At 37.8% G+C, this 21,524-nt stretch overlaps 1 protein-coding gene across 3 annotated transcripts in view; it reads right to left on the bottom strand.

The window, feature by feature from the left end:
- KIF6 (kinesin family member 6) overlaps window positions 1-21,524 on the bottom strand; it is a 385,916-nt gene that overhangs the window by 270,231 nt on the left and 94,161 nt on the right. For all 3 annotated transcript variants that reach the window (XM_019457021.2, XM_019457020.2, XM_053905057.1), the window contains one exon: window positions 10,654-10,783. In XM_019457021.2, the coding sequence (XP_019312566.2) occupies window positions 10,654-10,783 (130 nt within the window). The remainder of the gene's footprint in view (window positions 1-10,653; window positions 10,784-21,524) is intronic.

Here is a 21,524-nt window from a genome sequence, read left to right as displayed (position 1 = left end):
TCCCATCTCCTGCCAGTGCCTCTACTGGCTGAGACTTGCCTACGGAGTGAAGCAGCTTCCTGGCGCTGCTGATCTCTCTCTCTCTAAGCAGCACTTTCTCTCCTCACTTTTTGCATCCTTCGTTATTTTTCAGCCACATGTCTCCCTCTTTCCCCCCTCCTCATTCCCTCCTCCCCTTCTTCCTCCTTCTTTTTTGCTTCCAATGGCACTTTCATCTTTACAATGGCTTTCTTTTTCTCTGTCATTTCTTCTCTGGCGTCCTCAAACTTGATTTTCATCTTCTGCTCTTGTAATCCCTTCTATATTTTGGAGCTATTTTTTTTTTTTAATAAAGACTATATCGAGGTAACATAAGACTGTGAAGAACACTTCCTCTGCCCCCTGATATAATCAGCATTCAAATATGGGTTACTTAGCCAACCCCCCCCCCCGACCCCCCGTCGCCCTACTCCATATATATGGTAAGTCTTCAGTTGTTTTCTTTCTGACAATTTTATCTCTGAACATATCCGTCTTTTTCCTAAAGAACAGTCTGGGGCGGGGGGGCGTGCAGCATTCAAATCAAGTTTGTGCCCTGAATACTTTTACTTTATATCTGTTATGTTCTTAGCTCAAAGAACATATACATACTTTCCTCATCCCCCCCCTCCCCACCCCAACAGGCCTGGGATGGTACATTTTAGTCACTAACTCCCTGAACTCCACTCACCACACACCACCTTTCTTGCCACGAGCTGAGACCGCTGACCATAAAAATGACTTGTCTTACAGGTTCCGTCTTTGGATCCATCTTTCATAGTGTAGAATGAGTATCTATCTAATACTACCCCTCCCCCCATACTTCCCTGTGTTCTTAGACCTCATCGCTGTAACCAAAAGATGACTGGATTTGCATTGCAGAATTGTGACCCTTTCTTTAAGGGGAAACTCTATCCTAACTGAGGCTGGAGGATGAATGTGTTGGCTCTCAGCACCCTCCCTCCCCATAACTCAAATTTCATAATCTTTGGCAGTTTCTCTCATGGTTTGAGGTTATGGCTATTTCCTTGTTTCACTGAAGATGGCTTCTTTTTCCCTCTGTTTTTTATATTTTGTTGCTGTTGTTAGAGCATTTCAGTAACAGGGACTGGAGTAAAAATTTCTTTCTCTATGCTTAATCAGAAATGAGAATTTGAAAGATCAATAGAAACTCTGGAGCTAAATTTTTACAGCCAAAAAAAAAATTGTGTTTCTCTAACCACGGATATAGAATAGGTATATTTTAACTTTCTAATAATGGCTGTACTATGCCACTTCATTTATTTTAATAAATAAATGTTTTAGATCTCAAAACTCATGGTTCATGCAATACCACTAATCAGGTTAGATGAGAGCAAAATGCAAACCATGATATAACAGAATCACTATTTTTAAGAAGTTACATATTCTTCCTATATCTCATATATAAAATATAAGGAGAGAGAAATGCCTGACATATGTAAGTGCTCAAAATTGAAATTTCCTGGGGCGCCTGGGTGGCTTGGTCGGTTAAGCGTCCGACTTCGGCTCAAGTCATGATCTCACGGTCCGTGAGTTCGAGCCCCGTGTTGGGCTCTGTGCTGACAGCTCAGAGCCTGGAGCCTGTTTCAGATTCTGTGTCTCCCTCTCCCTCTGCTCCTCCCCTGTTCATGCTCTGTCTCTCTGTCTCAAAAAAAATAAATAAACGTTAAAAATTTTTTTTTTTTAAATTGAAATTTCCTTCCTTCAGTAGATTAAGAAAAGAGATTAGAATTGTCAACACATCTGCTAAGTATTCTAGCTGCCTACTGAGACCTAATAATAAAAGATACTATTCTTATTGTAATAACAGCAGGGCCAACATGTATTTTGCGTGCTGTGTATTTTGCTCTTCCCAGGCTCAAAAATCTTGGAATAAACTTGTTAATTACATACAATTAATATATCTCTCTTTAAAACAATTTTTTTTTATTTGGGAAAGAGAGGGGGAGAGAAAGAGAGTACACGAGCATGGGAGAGGGGCAGAGAGAGAGAGAGAGAGAGAGAGAGAGAGAGAGAGAGAATTCTAAGCAGGCTCCACACTCAGTGTGGAGCTTGATGCAGGGCTTGATCCCACGACTCTGGGATCATGACCTGAGCTGAAATCAGGAGTCAGACACTTAACTGACTGAGCCACCCAGGCGCCCCTATTCAGTGTCCTTCTAATCGTCTTCTGGAATAGGATCCTGGAATACTAACTGCTACCCAAATCTTCTGGTTTCCCACACACACCACACAAGATCAAGGCTTAGTGTTGTTAACAAACATAGTCACACAGTAAAGCTGCTCTGTCCTTCCTGTGTTGTCCTTATGCTATTAGGTCACGTGTCCAATGACAGTTGTTCCTACAGGTGGCATAAACCTACCAACTCCACTCATGCCCTGTCTCCCAGCTGTGTTTGCACTTCTACAGGGCCACACCGTCACTCCATAAGTTTGATAATGTGCAAGTCTAAGAAATTACAAAACACATCAGCACAACTCAGATAAATCTTACTAGGTTTTTTATTTCAAGCAAAGAGTCAGGTAGAAAGAACTAATAGGTTGATAGACTGATTATTTGGAAAGTAACCTCTTCCAAAATGTATGGAGTATCACAAATTTTAAAATGTCAAAGTTGGGGTGCCTGGGTGGCTCATCTGGTTAAATGTCTGATTTCCACTCAGGTCATGATCTCACAGCTCGTGCTTTCGAGCCCTGCGTCGGGCTCTGTGCTGACAGCTCAGAGCCTGGAGCCTGCTTTGGATTCTGTGTCTCCCTCTCTCTGCCCCTCCTCCACTCATGTGCTCGCTCTCTCTCTCTCAAAAATAAACATTTAAAAATGTTTTTAATAAAATAAAATGTCAAAATGTCTGGGATGTACTCTGGAGTCACCAACAGGCACAGTGTATCATAAGGCCACTTTTGATTCTGGGCTTGAGATTGTAGGTCTTCTCTCCAAATCTTCCTCTCCCCAGCAATGTGACCAAATTATTAATTAATGACTGGCCAACTAGTTGCCAGGTGCTGAAAGAACAGAGCTGAATAGGACAATAGTCTTATCTTTAAATAAATAATTGCTAGCCGAAAATTTTAGGGTATTTCCAAATGTCACTTAACTTAGTTCTTACTATAACCCTGGAAAGTAGGTATCATTCTGCCCATCGTACAAGTTAGAAGTGTGGTTCACACTGGGTCAGTGACTCGGCCAAGGACATACACCTCTCAAGGTGGAGCCAGGAGCAGAATAGGAGATCATCTCCAAAGCTCGTGCTCTTCACCTCTGCCTGGCAGGAATGCATAGTGATGGTGAGGAAGCCACAGAGTGGCCATCAACACTGACTGGAAGAACTCACCTGATGGTTCACTCAGGAAAGGAAGACAGGTGGGAAGAAAGCACACCACCCACCAAAAGGACCCTGGACTCTCCCAATGTTGGCACAAAGTGTTCTGTTCTCACCAAAGGTCCCCTTCAACCAGTTTCATAACCAGTGCTATCTACTAGCTAAAGCATATTATTCCTCTTGAACTCGTCAAGGTCAAGAGCTACACTTGGTATCAATCATATGAGAAATTATATTCTAGGTTATCTGGACACTGGATCAGTTTTCCAGGGTTGCCATAACAAAGTATAACAAACCGGGGGGCTTAAATACCAGAAATTTATCATCTCACAGTCCTTAAGGCTAGAAATCCAAAATGAAGGTGTTGGTTCTTCCCTCTGAGGGCTGTGAGGGAGGGATCTGTTCCAAGCCTCTCTCCTTGGCTTATAGATGAACATTTTTGTGTTCATATAGCATTTCCATGTGTATGTATCTGTCTCCAAATTTCCTCATTTTATAAGGACACCAGTCATATGGGATTAGGGCTCACCCTTATGACCTCATTTTAACTTGGTGGCTTCTATAAAGACTCTACTTCTTAATTAAGAAGGTCACATTCTGAGGTACTGAGGGGTTAGGACTTCAACCTATGAATGAGGAGGAGGGGGAAAGACACAATTTAACCCATAACAGACATTACTATGAAGTTTTGGTAGAAGACACCCCAGTGTCTTTGGAGAAGACACTATTCTCTTTTCCAAACTGGCTTGTAAAAGAGGCTTGTGTTAGTCTAATGATTCACTCTGAGCAGCACTACAATTCCTTAAAATGAATATTTAAATTGAGCTTTTACCAATGGAAGCTATTTCTAGAGGGAGGATTCAAAATGAACCCTGATTTTGTTAATTCAGGATAGCCTTTTTCAAGATTCAGGTAAAATTCCCATGCCCCAGAAATCTCTGATAAGATCCACCCCAACCTGATGATGACCGTCCCTTTCCATGTGAATGTGTGAATAATGAAGTAGATGCTACTGGGCATCAAATTTCAATTCAAAAAAACAAAACACTTTCTAATATGTAGGATTATTTATCAGTGAGCTATTGCATCTCTAAGCATGGCATCCAAAGCAGAAACCATAAAATAAAAAATTGACTTAGCTATATTAAAGGAAAGAAAGTACAATGAAAAGAAAATCTATAAAATTTTAAAATATTTGCTAAATGCATGACAAAAACAAAAATTTTTATCTTTAATGTTCATTCATTCAATAATTATTTACTGAGCACCTACTATATGTCAGGCTTTGTTTCTAGGTATGACAGATATGAACAAGACCAAGTCCCAGCCCTCATGCACTCAACAAATCAACCGGACCTACCCTAACACTGCTGGAGAAAAACAATTAGAAGACATAAACAAAAACAGAAATGCAAATGGTAAATAAATTACAACAATTTTTTTGCCTCCCAAATTAGCAGAACTTTCAAATTTTGTGGTACTGAATATGTGCAGGGTGCAGAATATGGATGTGCTCAAAAACTTCTCTGTGAGTGGGTTTCAATCAGCATGTTAATGAAAAACCAAACTGCCTTCAGGTTTAGCCAAAGCACATTTAAAATGCTAAAATGGCAAATGATGTATCCAGTAAAAGACTGGTATCCAAAATATATAAAGAATTGATACAACTCAACACTGCAAAGAAGATGTCCAGATTGGCCAACAGACACATGAAAAGATGCCCAACGTCACTCCTCATCAGGGAAATACAAATCAAAAACCACAATGAGATACCACCTTACACCTGTCAGAATAGTTAAAATCAACAACACAAGAAACAACAGGTATTGGCAAGGATGTGGAGAAAGGGGAACCCTCTCGCACTGCTGGTGGGAATGCAAACTGGTGCAGCCACTGTGGAAAACAGTACAGGGGTTCCTCAAAAAGTTAAAAATAGAATTACAATATCAACCAGTAATTGCACTACTGGGTATTTACCCCCAAATACAAAAACACTAATTCAAAGGGATAAGACATGCACCCCTATGTTTACTGCAGCATTATTTACATTAGTCAAACCTATGGTGAGATCTCAAAAGTCCACTGACTGAGGAATGGATGAAGATGTGGTATATACACACAATGGAATATTACTCAGCCCTAAAAGAGGATGAAATCTTGCCATCTGCAATGACATGGATGGAACTTAGAGTGTATTATGCTAAGTGAAATAAGTTAGTCAGATAAAGACAAATGCCATACGATCGCATTCAAATGTGAAATTTAAGAAACAAAACAAATGAGCCAAGGGGAAAAAAAAAAAGAGAGAGACAAACCAAGAAACAAACTCTTAACTATAGAGAAGAATTTGATGGTTACCAGAGGGGAGGTGAGTGTGGTGATGGATGAAACAGGTGATGGGGATTAAGGAGTGCACTTGTCACTATCAGCACTGGGTGATGTATGGAGGTGTTGAATCACTTATATTGTACACCTGAAACTAATATAACACTGTGGTAACTATAATGGAATCAAAATTTAATTTAACTTAATTTAATTTAACTTAATTTAATTTAATTTAATTTAATTTAAAAAATTTAGATTTGTAGGTTTTGCATTCATTAAGCATTTCTGCAGGTGCTTACTGTGGGCCAGGCACTGGTCAAGGTGCTAGGGACCCCAAGATGAAGAAAATCCAGTAAGATCCTGGCCCTGAAAGAGCTTACTCTAGACAGAGAGACAAATGTAATTTTTTAAAATACCATTTCGTACATGTTCTAACCAAAAGGAATAAAATGAAATGCTAAAATGCATATTCCTGGGCTCCACCACAGAGGTTCTGAATCCATCGATCAGAAGTGGGATCCAGGAAACTGTCTCTTTACTATCACAGGATATTCTAATGCAAGATACCCTCAGGCCACACTTGGGCACAGAGTGTTCTAGACCATGGGTGGGTCTAAGCAAAGGGTCCCAGCAACAGGACACTGCAGGGCCTCACAGTCGAATGCAGAATGTCTTGGTCAATTAGATTTGATTAATTGAGAGAAACATTTCAATGATAAGATAGAGAAGTATCAAGTCATGTTTGCTACCGGTGGGCTTTGACCCTGGGTCACACACAGTTGAGCTCTTACAATTTATTCTCTTTGGCACAGCAATTCAACTGTTTTAAAAAACTTACCCTAAGGACATAATCAGGTTTTATTCAAAGCATTAGTAGGATCACAGAAATTATTGAAGATTTCTGAATGAATAAGAAGAGGATGAAACTACTCTTATTTTCCTCAGAATGCTGGCTCTGGGTAGAAAACACTAAAAGGAAGAGAGCTCCACTTTGTGTCCCACATATTCAGACTGTTTTGCAAATGTTTTCTGGTTACCATGGCAACTTCTGGACAGCTCTATGTAAATGGGAAATTGGGGACCTCATTTTTTAAAAAACGATTAGTATGTTCTTTTTATCCTGGTTAGCTCGTTCTGTGCTGACAAATTACATTCTGACAGCTAGGCTGTAATCTAAAACATACCTTATTAGAGGCTCTAAATAATAAAGTATTTCCAGGGATTGATAGTTAGTCTTCATTTATACTCTGATGTATTTATTTGCTTTCAATGAATTCAAGAGATAAACTGAAGTGCTAAATACTTACTATACTTCTTAAGTAACTCAGAAATATATCCTCCCTTGAAAAATTTGACATGTTACTGACATGATTATTGTAATCGTGAAATGTAATATACAGAAAGAGCACAAGCTTCTGAATCAGTCATCTCGCAGCTGAACCCTGGCTCTGCCACTTGTTAGTTATGCGGCTTTGGGCAAGTAGTTCAACTCTTTGAGCCTCAGTTTCCATTTATAAAATAAGAATCAAAAATAATATCGAGAGAGAGAGAGAGAGAGAGGTGCATAGAAAATCTCTGCAACAATGCCAAGTCTATTGAGCAGGTTCTCAATATAACATGGTAGCTACTACCAAAGAAAAAAATCAAAAGCAAGCAGAGAAACATCCAAAAACCTGTTAGACTTGGTTTAAAAGAAATTGGGCTTTACAAAGAAAAAAATGAATAAAAAAATAATGTACAACCAGCATTATTAGGATTGAAACCTGTCAGGTTTTAGCTATTTATGATACTATTATTAGATGCTCAGTAGTAATAGGAAAAGACGGTTGGAATTCTGTGAGGTGGTAGAACATGACAGATACTTTGGCACAAAGAAGCTTAAACTCCTCAAAACTTTACAAAACAATAGTGTGAAAGTATGCACCCAGCTAAAGTTAACACATAACTTTGAAATATCAAATGACCAAGCTTTTAAGCTAATAGAGGTCATAGAGAACCATGGTCAGGAGCCCTCCATGACCCATTCAAGATGAGGAAATATAATTTGTGAGGGCAAGGCCTAGAGGGCAAGGTTTCTCTAGAGATGAGTCACCTCTGGAGGAAGGTTAGCATTGAGGCAGGGACAGGTTTCTCTACTTGTTTTCTAATAGCATTTATGAGTCTACTTTTCTCTCTTTCATATTCCACTGGTGGCCAGGACTCAGCTCTACCCTGCATCTCTAGGTTTGCTCTTTATTAAACTATGTATAGAAAAGGATCTTTAGTTGGGCATGCTGAATCTTTTGCCATTATACTCCCTAATTCTTAATCTGCTTTATTTCTTAATCTTCAACTATCATGACAAATAAGAACATCATGGATGATCACATGAGCAATTACTGTGGAAGCAAAACACAAATGCAGAACATTGGAAAGCCAAACAAGATATTCAGAAATTAAGAACTACATAAAACTTTCTTTTACTGGAAATAATAATTCCAGGGTTCTCAAATCCGTGTTTCATGTCATACATAAATTCAACTTATATGTTAGTCTACTGAAAAGCAATCACACAGAACTGGTAAAAAACAACAAAAGTAAGGGCCCAGAACAATAACAGATACCAGCAACATGCGTTGGTACATTCTGGAGAGTAGAAATGGGGCAGAGAAAAAAGTCACTTGATAGGGATTTTCTCAGACTAGTTATCCCTGCCAGCTTAATATCTTCACCTACTTTACCTCTGTTATCAGAGACAAGGTAAAACACAGAACTCTGGGAGCATGGTTTAAAAAGGAAAGTGCCAAGATTATGCAATGGGGAAAAGACAGTCTCTTCTTCAATAAATGGTACTGGGAAAACTGGACAGTACACGCAAAAGGACAAAACTGGACACCTTTCTTACACCATACACAAAAATAAACTCAAAAAGGATTACAGACCTAAATGTGAGACCTGAAACCATAAAACTCCTAAAAGAAAACACAGGCAGTAATCTCTTGGACATTGCCCTTAGCAACATATTTATGGATATGTCTTCTCCGGCCAGAGAAACAAAAGCAAAAATAAACTATTGGGACTACACCAAAATAAAAAAGCTTTTGCACAGCAAAAGAAACCATCAACAAAACAAAAAGGCAATCTAGTGAATGGGAGAAGATATTTGTAAATGATAAATCTAAAATATATAAAAACTTATACAAGTCAACACCAAAAAACCCAAATAATCTGATTAAAAAATAAGCAGACAACCTGAACAGACATATTTTTAAATAAGACATCCAGATGGCCAACAGACACATGAAAAAATGCTCAACATCACTAATCACCAGGGAAATGGAAATGAAAATCACAATGAGATATCAACTCATACTAGTCAGAAAAGCTAGTATTAAAAAGACAAGAAATAACAAGTGTTAGCAAGGATATGGGGAAAAGGGAACCTTCGTGCACTATTGGTGGGAACATAAATTGGTGCAGCCACTGTGAAAAACAATATGGAGGTTCCTTGAAAAATTCTAAACAGGATTACCGTATGATCCAGTAAGTCCACTACTGAGTATTTCCCTAAAGAACATGAAAACACTAATTCAAAAAGATATATGTTTCTTGCAGCATTATTTATAACAGCCAAGGTATGGAAGCAACCCAAATGTCCACCCGAAGATGAATGGATGAAGAAGACGTGGTATACACAAGCAATGGAATATCACTCAAGTCATTAAAAAGAATGAGATTTTGCCACTTGCGACAACATGGATGGACCTAGAGGGGATCATGCTAAGCGAAATAAGTCAGACAGAGAAAGACAAATAGTATGTGATCTCACTTACATGTGGAAAATAAAACACAAAACAAACAAAACCAGACTCTTAAATACGGACAACAAACTAGTGGTTGCCAGAGAGGACACAGATGGAGGATGGACAATGTAGATAGAGGGGATTAAGAGGCATAAACTTAGAGTTATAAAATAAGTAAGTGACGGAGATGGAAAGTACAGCATAGAGAATAGCACTGTGGTAACATTGCTTGGTGACAATGGTGACTATACTTATTGAGGCAAGCCCTGAATATTGTATAGACTTGGCAAATCACTGTGTTGTACGCCTGAAACTAATATAACACTGGATGTTACTTATACTTCAGTTAAAAACAAAACCAAAAACAGAAGTGCCAGTGATAGCAGCAAGCTGTTCATTTGGGGAACTGTTCCCACACCACTACGGCCACTCCATTCCTTTACTGCAGCGTCGCTGAATGACAGCTTTGCGACTCTCTGTCTCCGGTCAGTAACTGGTTAAGGTCAGGGCCTTTGACCAAGCATAGTCAGTCCTGGCTCCTGCCTAGGGGTCCCAGGTGAAATACAGACACCCATTTGTACAGGTGCAAATGTGAGATTAACAATAAATAAGTTTTAGTGTCAATATATCCAAAATATTGCACTGAGGCTTACACTACACACCATGGCAGTGTTTGTGACACTGCCAACAAGAGCTGTAAATACACGGAGCACTTCTTATGTCCGGTGGATTGTTCTAAATGCCTTATAAGTAACAATTCCCTAAATACATGGATATGAAAACAATACACCGACACATGGATGATCTGAGGTTAGGAATAATGAACTGTGTATTTTTAAATTTCAAAAATGATGCAAAAATTCCTATAATTAAAATATTTCATGAGTTTTCATCAATTATCTGCAAACTAATTTGCATCAGACTGAAAACATAAAAGTTAAAAAAGCCGAGATTTCAGTTGCTGCCCATTAACTACCTGAATGACCTTAGGAAAGTCTCTTCAATTCTCTGAATCTAAGTTTTCTTTCTCTCTTTTCTTTTTTTGAATCTGGTCTTTTTTTTTTTTTTTTTTTTTTAACCTATACCATGAGATTTGGATGAGATTATTTTTAAGGTCATTACTGCCCCTAAAATTCTATTGTATCTTATAATATGGAAAAAGCAGCTCACGGAGGAGAGTCCATTACCTCTGCAATCATTCTGTTGGTGTCTCCTAAGAAAAGCAGATTCAGAGCTTCCTCCTCTGTGGCTGCCTGATGGAGAGACAGGTTTTTCAGGTGAATATTCTGGTCAGGGTCCTCAAACACTGTCACTTTCCTAGGGAAATGGGAGGCAACAAAAACAAGATACTTTGAGAATCAAAAGAACGTTTAGTCTTCTTATGGGTTTATTTTTAAAAAGCTGTATAGTACTACGTCTTGAACTTACAAAATCAAATGATACACAAGACACGAGGCAGTACTGGATCCGCATCAAACACTGACATTCCCTTGACAGTGCTATTAAATAGTTCGGGGGCTGAAAAGTATATCACAAGCTCCTGATTTAAAGCCATCTGTCTTTGCAATCATCAGATCACTAAATCATACGTATTTTTACTAAATTAAAAATGCAAATAGATAACCTTCTACCTATATATCAGTAAAGCTGGCCCTATTATTTTTTCTATGTCATAATTCAGTTTCTTACATAGGGAATGCACTAATTCTTCTTCTCCTAATTTTTCCCCTTTGTTCAATTTTATATCACTTTCAATTTACATGACCTTTCAAACTGGTTAGCTCATCAATTTAAACACGATGGAGACTGATGGAGACTGAAGTGTCTGTCATCCCTCCAGGAGTTATTACCTTGTCTAGTTTTCTTATCAAGGTGAGTTTTAAAATTCTCAAGAAGTCTTATAATAGTTTTAGTTTGTCATTATTTTCATGTCCATCAAATGTGTTTCTTGATCCTTTTTTTTTTTTTTTTAAACAACACACCTTTTCATTCCATTACATCCTTACAGTCAAAGCTTTAGGTCTGGAATTACGTTCATCTATTACAACTGCCTTCATGGGATGCCAACACCATTTCCTCCCCAAGTGAATCTTAACCCTGTTTCCAGAGTTGGCTTATCAATACTCTCCTTGGAGTCCTTTTAGGACTTTCTGCAACTGAATGCAATGTGAACTCCTTATACTCTGCTTCAAAGGCCTACAGATTCAAGCAATAAAATTACTAGAGAGATTTCCCTTCTGCCTCTTGAATTTTGCCTTCTTGAATTTTTTTCAAGAATTGTTAAGTAAAGAAAATCTTATAATTCACAAGAATTGCCAAAAAGTATCTCTGCGTATCTGCACTTGTTTAAGGCATTTGGAATTGAAGGTAGTAAGTAAAGGCTGGCATCATCTAGCGTTACTGGTGATGTGTTTTTACTTGGACATGTGTCACTTGCCTATTTATAATAACATATTTAGAATACCTTAAAAATGAAGATTTTGCAAATATCATAATTTTTCATCCTTCCCTTTTGGGAAGGAGGTTATCTGGGCTTTCATATGTAATTTGTGGGTACTTAAAATACTAATGGCCGGAAGAAAATGTAACTCTACCAGCACATCTGTGACCAATATGTCACTAATAATGTACTGTGTTGCCAAGTTTTGGACTCCTTTTTGTCTCCTTCAACAATACCAACTAAGATGGAAAAAGATCTTTTCCCTTAATGAAAACAAGTGTTATTTTATTTCTTTTTCAACAAGACTCATAAGTGAGCTTATTAAAAATGCTTAAGAGTTCAAAAATGCTTGGAAAACATGAAGGCATTTTTAAGTGAAATGGATGAATTCTATCTCTTTTTAGGAACCCTCTTTATTCCTTAAACTTCATAGCCACCCTGATCTTCTAGGGTGCTTGAGAAGATTTAGCTAAAGTCAATCACAAGGGACACAGAAGTCAGAATTCTTCCTGAAGCCAAAGATTCTGGGGCCTCAGGGTGCAAGAAATTAAGTAACATTGGAAGGAAGATAAAAACGTGAAACAAGTGACGAGATGGTACATTAAAAGTGAAAATCGAAGAGAGTTCTTTGTCAACATGAAGATAAAAACAAATCCCCCAACTCTGAGGCACAGTCATCTGTGATACACACTGAAGGGCCAAGCCAGATACAGCACGACCTTGTGCACGTGCAGAAAAGGGAGAGGGACGAAGAGCAGGAACTTATTCAAAGAGGAGGACGCGCACACTCACTGGGCACCAAAAGCATGCCGGGCGCCCACATTGTTTCACCTAACCCAGTTGTTCTTACCCTGACCGCACAAAGGAACAACCTGTAGAACTAAAAGAAAACAGCAAATGCTGGTGCCAGGTCCCATCCTAAAAGGTTTTGATTTCAGTGTGCTGGGGGCCCGGTCTGGGTATCGGAGTTCGTAAAAGCTCCAGGTGATTCCAGTGTGTGGTCGAGGCGGAAAGCCATTGACTTCATCTTGAATAATCCTACAAGGTAGATATATGGGGTGGGGATTTCTGGTTTCTTTATCTCTACTTCCCACCCAGTTCCACCCGGTGCCCAAAGGGGAAAGTTACTCATTTTACTGGTTGCAGCTGAAGTTCTTCTTGCGCTACATCTACTAACAGGCGAGGTCACTGTGAATTTTAAAAAGCTAGTCTTTTCACGGGAAGTTTCTTGCCCACCTCCCTGACCTCCCATGCTGCTGATGGGTAAGCTAAGCCACTCATCAGCCACAACAATAACTTAACTGGGGATTATTATCTACCTAAACTCCCATCCCATAGGCCTTACAACATTGCCAAATCAAAAAACCCAAGTGCTGGTAGGGACTCAACATACATACATCTCTCACCATTACTTCACTGGAATAAGAAATGCAGAAAACAAGCAAGGTTGGAATTCTGAAAGTGTTAATTTGTTAGACAGCCTAAATGGGTCACTGATTTGGGATTGTATTTACACAGAATAGAAGCATAAGACAGGAAGTGCTTGTGAAATGTCATCAGGGGGATTTGGCTAAGCTACTTTTTTCTTCTAAATCATTCAGAGCCTTTGATCTCCAGCGTGGCTACTTCAGAATTATCACACTTCCATATTTACTTCCAGGTGCTTGCCCGGCTTTGTCACTTTGATCAAAATGGCAATTTGCACGTGCCCCCGGTTTTTCTGTATAGAACTGTCAGCTGTCTTTTGTGACCCATCACTATGCATCTCTCTCATGCTTTTCTGATACTATGTTTTCCTCACAACTCTCTGATTTCTTGCCCATGGAGATTTTGAACAGTAAATAAAATAGCAGGTTGGTGTCCAATTTAGTTTGGCTTCTTTCATGGTTGTCTCTCGACTTAGGGCTCATCTGTGGCCACCCTATAAAAGGCTCTATCTCTGGCATCCTTCTGGAATCTTCTGCGGTGCAACTTGCTCTCTCCAGTCAGGATCTCCTTTGCCAGTTCTTCTCCTCAGATTCTTTCCCGGTTTCTGCCCAATCCCTCGGGCATGAGGCTTTGTATTTTCCTTCCTAGCCCTGCCTGCCCTCACTGAAAATCCCTTTTGCAATCAGTCTGACAGGCAATGCGTCCACTCAGCCCCACCCATTCTCATGCCTTTGCTCACAGAAGCCCAGCCTGAGCCATGCCCTGGGAACTAACTCCTGCCTAGGTGGACTAATCAGGGAGTGAGAATGTTTTAGACTTTGCTGCTGGTAGAATGCGTTTTCAAAGCTGGAGGAAATAAGAACCATTAGCAAAAGTTTCTCATCAAGTTGCTTCCTTGCTCGGCCTTTTCTTTCTCTCTCTCTCTCACAAATCAATAGCTATTCCCTGAATCCTTAGTCTGCCACTCAATTCTGACTATAATTTTCATGGGCCTGAAAGAGGGCTTTATTAGAGTTTCTTAAATAAACATCCTAATTCCAAGATGGAAACCCCCCAAACTATTTATTTGATTTTTTTTGAAAGGGCCTGTGAATAGTTTTCCCTACAAAATGTTTCTAAAATGTTTAGATTTCAAGCAAAAAGTTACTGATAGCCTTAACTTGGACACCTAAGTGGAAAAGTTCTGCTAAGTATACTCGGCCTGCTTAATGATGGGGAAGAAGCAGGCTTTGTGTTTTCTCTGTAAACAGAGAATCTTTTCCATTTGGCTAAGTAGTTGGAATTTGTAGGCTTTTTCTAACTGGCTGGAAGACAGAGGAAGAGCAATAGCCAAGCTCTTGTTCTCAATAATGGGAGCCATCAATGAAAGAACCGTCCCCTCTCCACACCCTACCTCCACAACATTCCAATACCACCAACTTGCTGAACAGGAACTTTCCAGGAGTTACTGCAATGAATCTGGCTTCTCATTTTCACTTTGCAAACAAGTGTTGCCATGGTGATTTCTATGTTTTCCTACTTGCAAATCCACCATGTGATTGTGCAGGCCATGCACTGTACGATGGTAACGTGTTCAAGAGGGTGCAGTTCACACCATGAGTTTATGTATTTATCATGAAAAATGTCTGTCAGAGGGCAATGGAGCATCTTCGAACAAAATTAGCATATTATAACAATTTTCCAACAGATGGCAGGGGTGCCTTTTAATAATTCACATGAAGATGCTATCCCGAAAAGAAGCAGCCCTGTCTAGTTAGTGACCTTAACTTAGAGAAACGTCGATAGCAGGCAGGCCTCATGAAAATGGAAGGGGATCCGGTCAGGGTCTTCTAAATAAATGGATATGTTTCACATGTTATAAGCATAGTTATACTGTTCATTTTAATGAAGAGACTACTCTCTAGTTCAGTGGTTTTCAACCTCCCTTTTCCCCCCACCCCAATACACATTCTCAGAAGCTCTTTATGGTAAAGATTTGACAAAAACAGAAGATGCACATTTTTAGGAAACATATGTAAGGGGAGTGGTCCTTCCTGCATTTAAACAATTTTAAATTGATTGATTATAAATCTAAAAGATTTCATCTGTTATAAAATAGTTGCTACATAAAATAGTTGAAACATATCCCTGGAGAAAGTTTCAGAAACATTCAATTCATTTTTGCATAGGTCTTAACCTAGGCAGAATGGGCTAAAAGTAATTGATATTTCTCATATTTAATCATTATTAAGACATTTGAAAATTTTTTCTAGGAGCTTGAAAAATATATCTTTTCTTTATAGTTTTATCTAACATTATATTTTTTTACTGATAATGAAGAATATAGCCAATCACATGACATTTTAGAAATTAAGTTATTTTAATTCTACCTACTAAAAATACCAGGTTCTCTAGCAAATATTTAAGGAAGAAATTATACCAATTTTCTACAATCTCTTTCAGAGGACAGAAGCAGAAGAAATATTTCCTACCTCATTTTATGAGGTCAGCATTACCTAATAACAAAAATATACAAAAACATTGCAAGAAAACTATAGACTAATATCTCTCATAAACACAGATGCAAAAATCCTCAACAAAATTTTAGCAAATCAAATCCAACAAAGTGTAAAAAGAATTATATGCCACAACCAAGTGGCATATATCCCAAGTATGTATGGTCAGTTCAACATTCAAAAGTCAATTCATGTAATCCATTATATAAAGGCTAAAAACAAAAAACCACATGATCATATCAACAGGACACAAAAAGTGACAAAATCCAACACCTATTTACTATAAAAACTCTCAATAAACAAGTAATAGAGGGGAACCGTCTCAACTAATAAAGACTACTTCCCCAAACTTACAGCTAACATCGTAATTAATGGTGAGAAAGTCAAGGCATTTCCACTAAGATCAGATACAAGGCAAAGGTGTCCCTCTTACCACTGCTTTTCAATATTGTACTGGAAATCCTTGTGAATGCAATAATGCAAGAAAAGGGAATAAAAGGTAAACAGATTGGGAAGAAAGACCTAAAGCTATTTCTGTTCACAGATGACATGATCATCTATGTAGAATAGTGAAAGAATTGACAAAACAACTCCTAAACTAATAAGGTTAATATACAAAAGTCAGTTCCTTTATTATACACCAGAAATGAATAAAGAGAATTTGAAATTGAAAATACAATACCATTTACATTTAGCATCTAAAAAAAATACTTAAGTACAAATCTAAAATAATGCACTCAAGATCTATATGAGGAAAACTACAAAACTTTGATGAAAGAAACCAAAGAACTAAATAAAAGAAGAGGTATTCCATGTTCATGGATAGGAAGACTCAATATTGTCCAGATGTCAGTTCTTCCCAAATATTCTATAGATTCAGTGCAATCCCAATAAAATCCTAGTTGTTTGTGGATATCAAAAAGGTAATTCTACAGTTTATATGGAGACACAAAGGACCCCAGATAGCAAAAATAATATTGAAGGAAAACAAAGTTGGATGACCAATATTACCTGATTTCAAGATTTACTATAAAGCTACAGTAATCAGGACAGTGTGATATGGTAAAAGCAAAGACAAACAGATAAATGGAACAAAATAGAGAGCCCAGAAATAGACCCACATGGATATAGTAAGTTGATGTGTGGCAAAGGAGGAAAGACAATACCATGGAGCAAAAATTGTCTCTTTAACAAATGGTGCTGCAACAATTGGACATCCACATCTAAGAAAACAAAAACGAAACTAGACACAGACTTTACACCCTTCACAAAAGTAAACTCCAAATGGTTCGTGTACTTAAATGTAACATACAAAACTATAAAACTCCTAAAAAATAACATAGGAGAAAACCTAGATGACCTTCGGTATGGTGATTTTTTTTTATATGCAACACCAAAGGCATGATTCATGAAGGAAATAATTGATAAATTGGACTTCATTAAAATTAAAAACTTTTACACTACAAAAGATAATGTCTGAAAAAGAACTGTTATCCAAAATATACAAAGTACTTTGAAAACTCAGCAATAAGCAAACAGAAAATCTAATTCAAAAATGGGCCAAAGACCTTAACAGATGCCTTCTCCAACAAGATATACAGATGGAAAATAAGGCATATGAAATCATGATCCACATCTTATTTCATCAAAGAAACACAGATTAAAATGAGATACCACTACACACCTAACAGAATGGCCCAAATCTAGAACATTAATAACATCAAATGCTGGCCCTTATCAGTAATGTGCAGTGATCTCATTCACTGCTAGTGGGGATGCAGAATGGTACAGTCACTTTGGAAGACACTTTGGCTATTTCTTATAAAATTAAACATGCTCTTACCATATGCATCATGACCGCCAATCCAGCAATCATGTTCCTTGGTATTTACTCCAAAGGGATGAAAACTTATGTTCACACAAAAACCTGCACATGGATGTTTGTAGCAGCTTTATTCATAACTGTCAAAACTTGGAAGCCACCAAAATGTCCTTTAGTAGATGAAGGGATAAATCAATTTTGGTACATCCAGACAATGGAATATAATTAAGCACTGAAAAGAAATGAGCCATCATGTCATGAAAACACATGGAGGCACCTTAAATACATATTACTAAGTGAAAGGAATCAGTAAGAAAAGGCTACATTCTGTATGATTCCAACTATATGACATTTTGGCAAAGGCAAAACTATGGAGACAGTAAAAATGTCATTGGTTGCCAGGGGTAAGAGGTAGCAGGGGAAGGATAACTAGTCAGAGCACAGAGGATTTTTAGTGCAGTGACAATGCTCTGTATGTTATTATCATAATGGATATATGCCATTATACATTTGTCCAAACTCTCAGAACATACAATACCAAGAGTGGAACCTAAGGTAAACTATGGACTTTGGGTGATTTTGATGTGTCCATTTAAGTTCATTCTTTGTAACAAATATATCATGCTGGTGAGTGGTGGGGAAGGCGATGCATGTGTAAAGGCAGAGGTGTATGGAAATTTTCTGTGCCTTCTTCTCAATTTTGTTGTAAACTTGAAACTGCTTTTAAAAATTAAGTCTTTAAGAAAAAAAACTTGGTTTTAACTTTTTAAAAGAGACACGTGGTATACTAACAAATGAAATGCTTTATCAGAAAAAGAATAAATCCAAATTCAAAGCTGCAAAGTATTGTGAGTGAATGTTGTGATGAATGCTTTCTATCCATATCAATGTCTTTTATTTCAGCTGGTACATATCCTCTCCTAAATCCTATTATTACTGTTTCTAATTTACCCATGTTGTTAAATTGTAACATTATTAGATTTGAACTCCTATCCATTTGATTTCCCAAAGAACCTAACCAACACCCTAATGTTATTCTACTTCCATAGGTCTGCCATTTCTGAGATGCCAACACCTGTACATGACTCAGTCCCTGTCTGAAAATGAGCAAGGATTAAGTCATTTAATGTAATCTAATACTGTGCTCGTGCTTTCAAATGCTATGAAAACAAATATCATCAAAAGAACTCGAGACAGAGAACTGGAAGCTGTTGGCCACTGCTGTGGAGAAGGAAGACCAAAATGAGAATTACCCATGATAGGCAAAGGCAGAATCATGCCAGCTACAATTACCGTGTGGGAGAACCAACACTCTGCTCACAGATGGTTATATGCATTTATTTATTGGTTACTGTCATTTAACTATTTCACTAAGATTTAGTATATACATGAAACATTCTTTCATTTCTATTTTTTTTCCAAAATTGTATCCAAATATGATAAATTTTTAGACTGTTAATAACTTGATAAGGTCACTTTTCTGTATTTTATTAAACTAACCAAACTCTCCTCACCCCCAAACAATATCACTGTGCAACCACCAATAAACCAATGGCCCCCAAATCTAATGTACATAACCAGGGTTTACTGTGTTTTATTGCTTATAGGCAATCATCATTTGCACAATTGTACAAAAGATAATATCTTACGCGTCAAATACTATGCTTGCTATTCTCCTTCTTACACCAGTACCCTTTGCTAATTTCCAATTATATTCAGTCATATATATCATGTTCCTTCTGGTGCTCCAGACTCAAATAACTCATCACTTAATAAATGTCTTCTTTGACCTAATTCCGTATAGTTACTGTAGAGCCACACACGAAAAAATGTGTCTTTTTCAGAGCTACCAACTTTTTTCTGTTTCCAAAGAAGATATTTCTCCTCTCGTTTTCCCTAATACTTGCTTTCTCATTCAGATTGCATGGTTGTATCATCAAAATTATGTGGTCAAGTTGTCCACATTTGGGTAAATTATAGGAGTAAATGGATTTAGAGGCCATGGATTTCTAATTTTGGAAAACCATAGCACTTCCTCTGTCAGGTAAACAGCTTTATACACCTCTAAGATTATGCTATTGCATTTGACCAGTTCTGAGTTTATTTATCATTATTTATTTTCATTTTAACATAAAGTTCATTATTTTTCCAACTATAAAAGTTATACATGCTTCTGTAAAAATGTTTGAAAATTCTAAAAAGTAGAGTTTTAAAAGACAAAAACAGAGTCCCATCACAAGGATAATGATAATACATTGATGTATTTCTTTAAAGCTATTTTCTTATGCATATGTTGCAGATTTGTGGTATAAGTGCACATATATTATATCCTTTAATATTAAGAATATATTTTCCTCTATTTTTTAGGATGCAGGTGCAGAGAAAGAAATAAGGGATCCACATGAATTTTTTTTTTCTTCCAGGTAACTAATTGCAACTCACATTGCAGGCTGACTGTATGGGATCTGTCCTCCCCTTCTGTGTAAATATTAAGCTCTGATTTGTGTTCAGGGAATTATTTTAAAAGACTAGACTTTCCCAGACTCCCTTGCAACTACAACTGGCCATGTAACATAATTCTGGTCAGTGACTAGTAAAGATGAAGTCAAAGGATAGAGCTTCTGGGGAAGACTCTTAAAGGGGCAGCCTCAACTAACACATGCCCTTTTCCTTATTTTTTTCTTCCAGAAACGTGGATGTGATGCTGAAGCACGGTAGTCATTCTGCAGCAGGACTAGAGTTACTGCTGAGAACGGCTCAGCTGAATGATAAAAGGAAGGCCTAGTGCATCCTGGAGCTTCCACAGCAGCTGTGGCTCCAAACTTGAGAACCCTTACGTGTGTGTGCAGGGTTGGGGCAGGGTGGGGGCAGACAGACAATTTGGTTAAGCCACTGTAAATTGGTCTGTTGTCATAAGCAGTTGTTAGTTTACTAACAAAAATGTTCAATACCAGTGACTGAATAACTTCCTTTTGTCCACATTAAATAGTGACATGGTACAGGATCTGATTGTGGTTTATCTGTTCTCACGTCTTCATCTAATTCCAAAGTGGTACAACACGATCTCATTTAATTAGAGTTTTACCTAATTTGAATACATGGCATCACTAGTCCTCTTTTATTTCTCTATGTTTCCGGCATTTCTTTGCTCTTCTTGGTAGTTTATCCTTTCAGATAAACTCTGGACTCCTTTCTGTTTTTTCAAGTCTTTAAGATTTTGCTCGCAATTTCACTGAACCTCTACCTATGGGAAGAACTGACCTCTTCAAGGTATTCACACTTCTCCTTCAGAACCAGATTAACAGCTCTCCATTTATCTTCAAACTTCTTTCATTTCTCACCAAAAAATGCATTGTCTTCACAAAGACCCTGAACATTTCCTGAGTGTTTTACCTTCTTTTGCTATTGTAACTGGGTTATTCCTAGGGCTTCCTTCTTAGATCAAGTCAGATATGTACTCAAAGATAATAGGTGATCAGCCAGCCTGAGTAGCATCAGTCTGATCTCTGGTTCACAGTAACTTTCACTTTGAAAAATGTCTTCAACTGTCCCAGAACTCAATCTGAAGACACAAGGTCAATTATAGTTAGCCAAACAATACATAGGCTTTGGATAAATTCCTAGTAGTACCATTGTCGGGTCATAGGGTAATTCTATTTTAATTTTTTGAGGAAACTTCACACTGCTTTCCAGAGCAACAATAGCCAAATTATGGAAAGAGCTCTAATGCCCATCAAGCAATGAATGGATAAAGAAGATGTGGTTTACATATACAATGGAATACTACTTGGCAATGACAAAGAATGAAATCCTGCCATTTGCAACAACCTGGATGGAACTGAAGAGTATTATGCTAAATGAAATAAGTCAGTC

This window comes from Panthera pardus, unplaced genomic scaffold (genome assembly GCF_024362965.1).
Source record: "Panthera pardus isolate Hobbes unplaced genomic scaffold, ASM2436296v1 HiC_scaffold_17, whole genome shotgun sequence".
NCBI classification, from domain to species: Eukaryota; Metazoa; Chordata; class Mammalia; order Carnivora; family Felidae; genus Panthera; species Panthera pardus.
The sequence above is the reverse complement of the archived record's forward strand: the minus strand, read 5'-3'. Positions and strand labels throughout refer to the sequence as shown.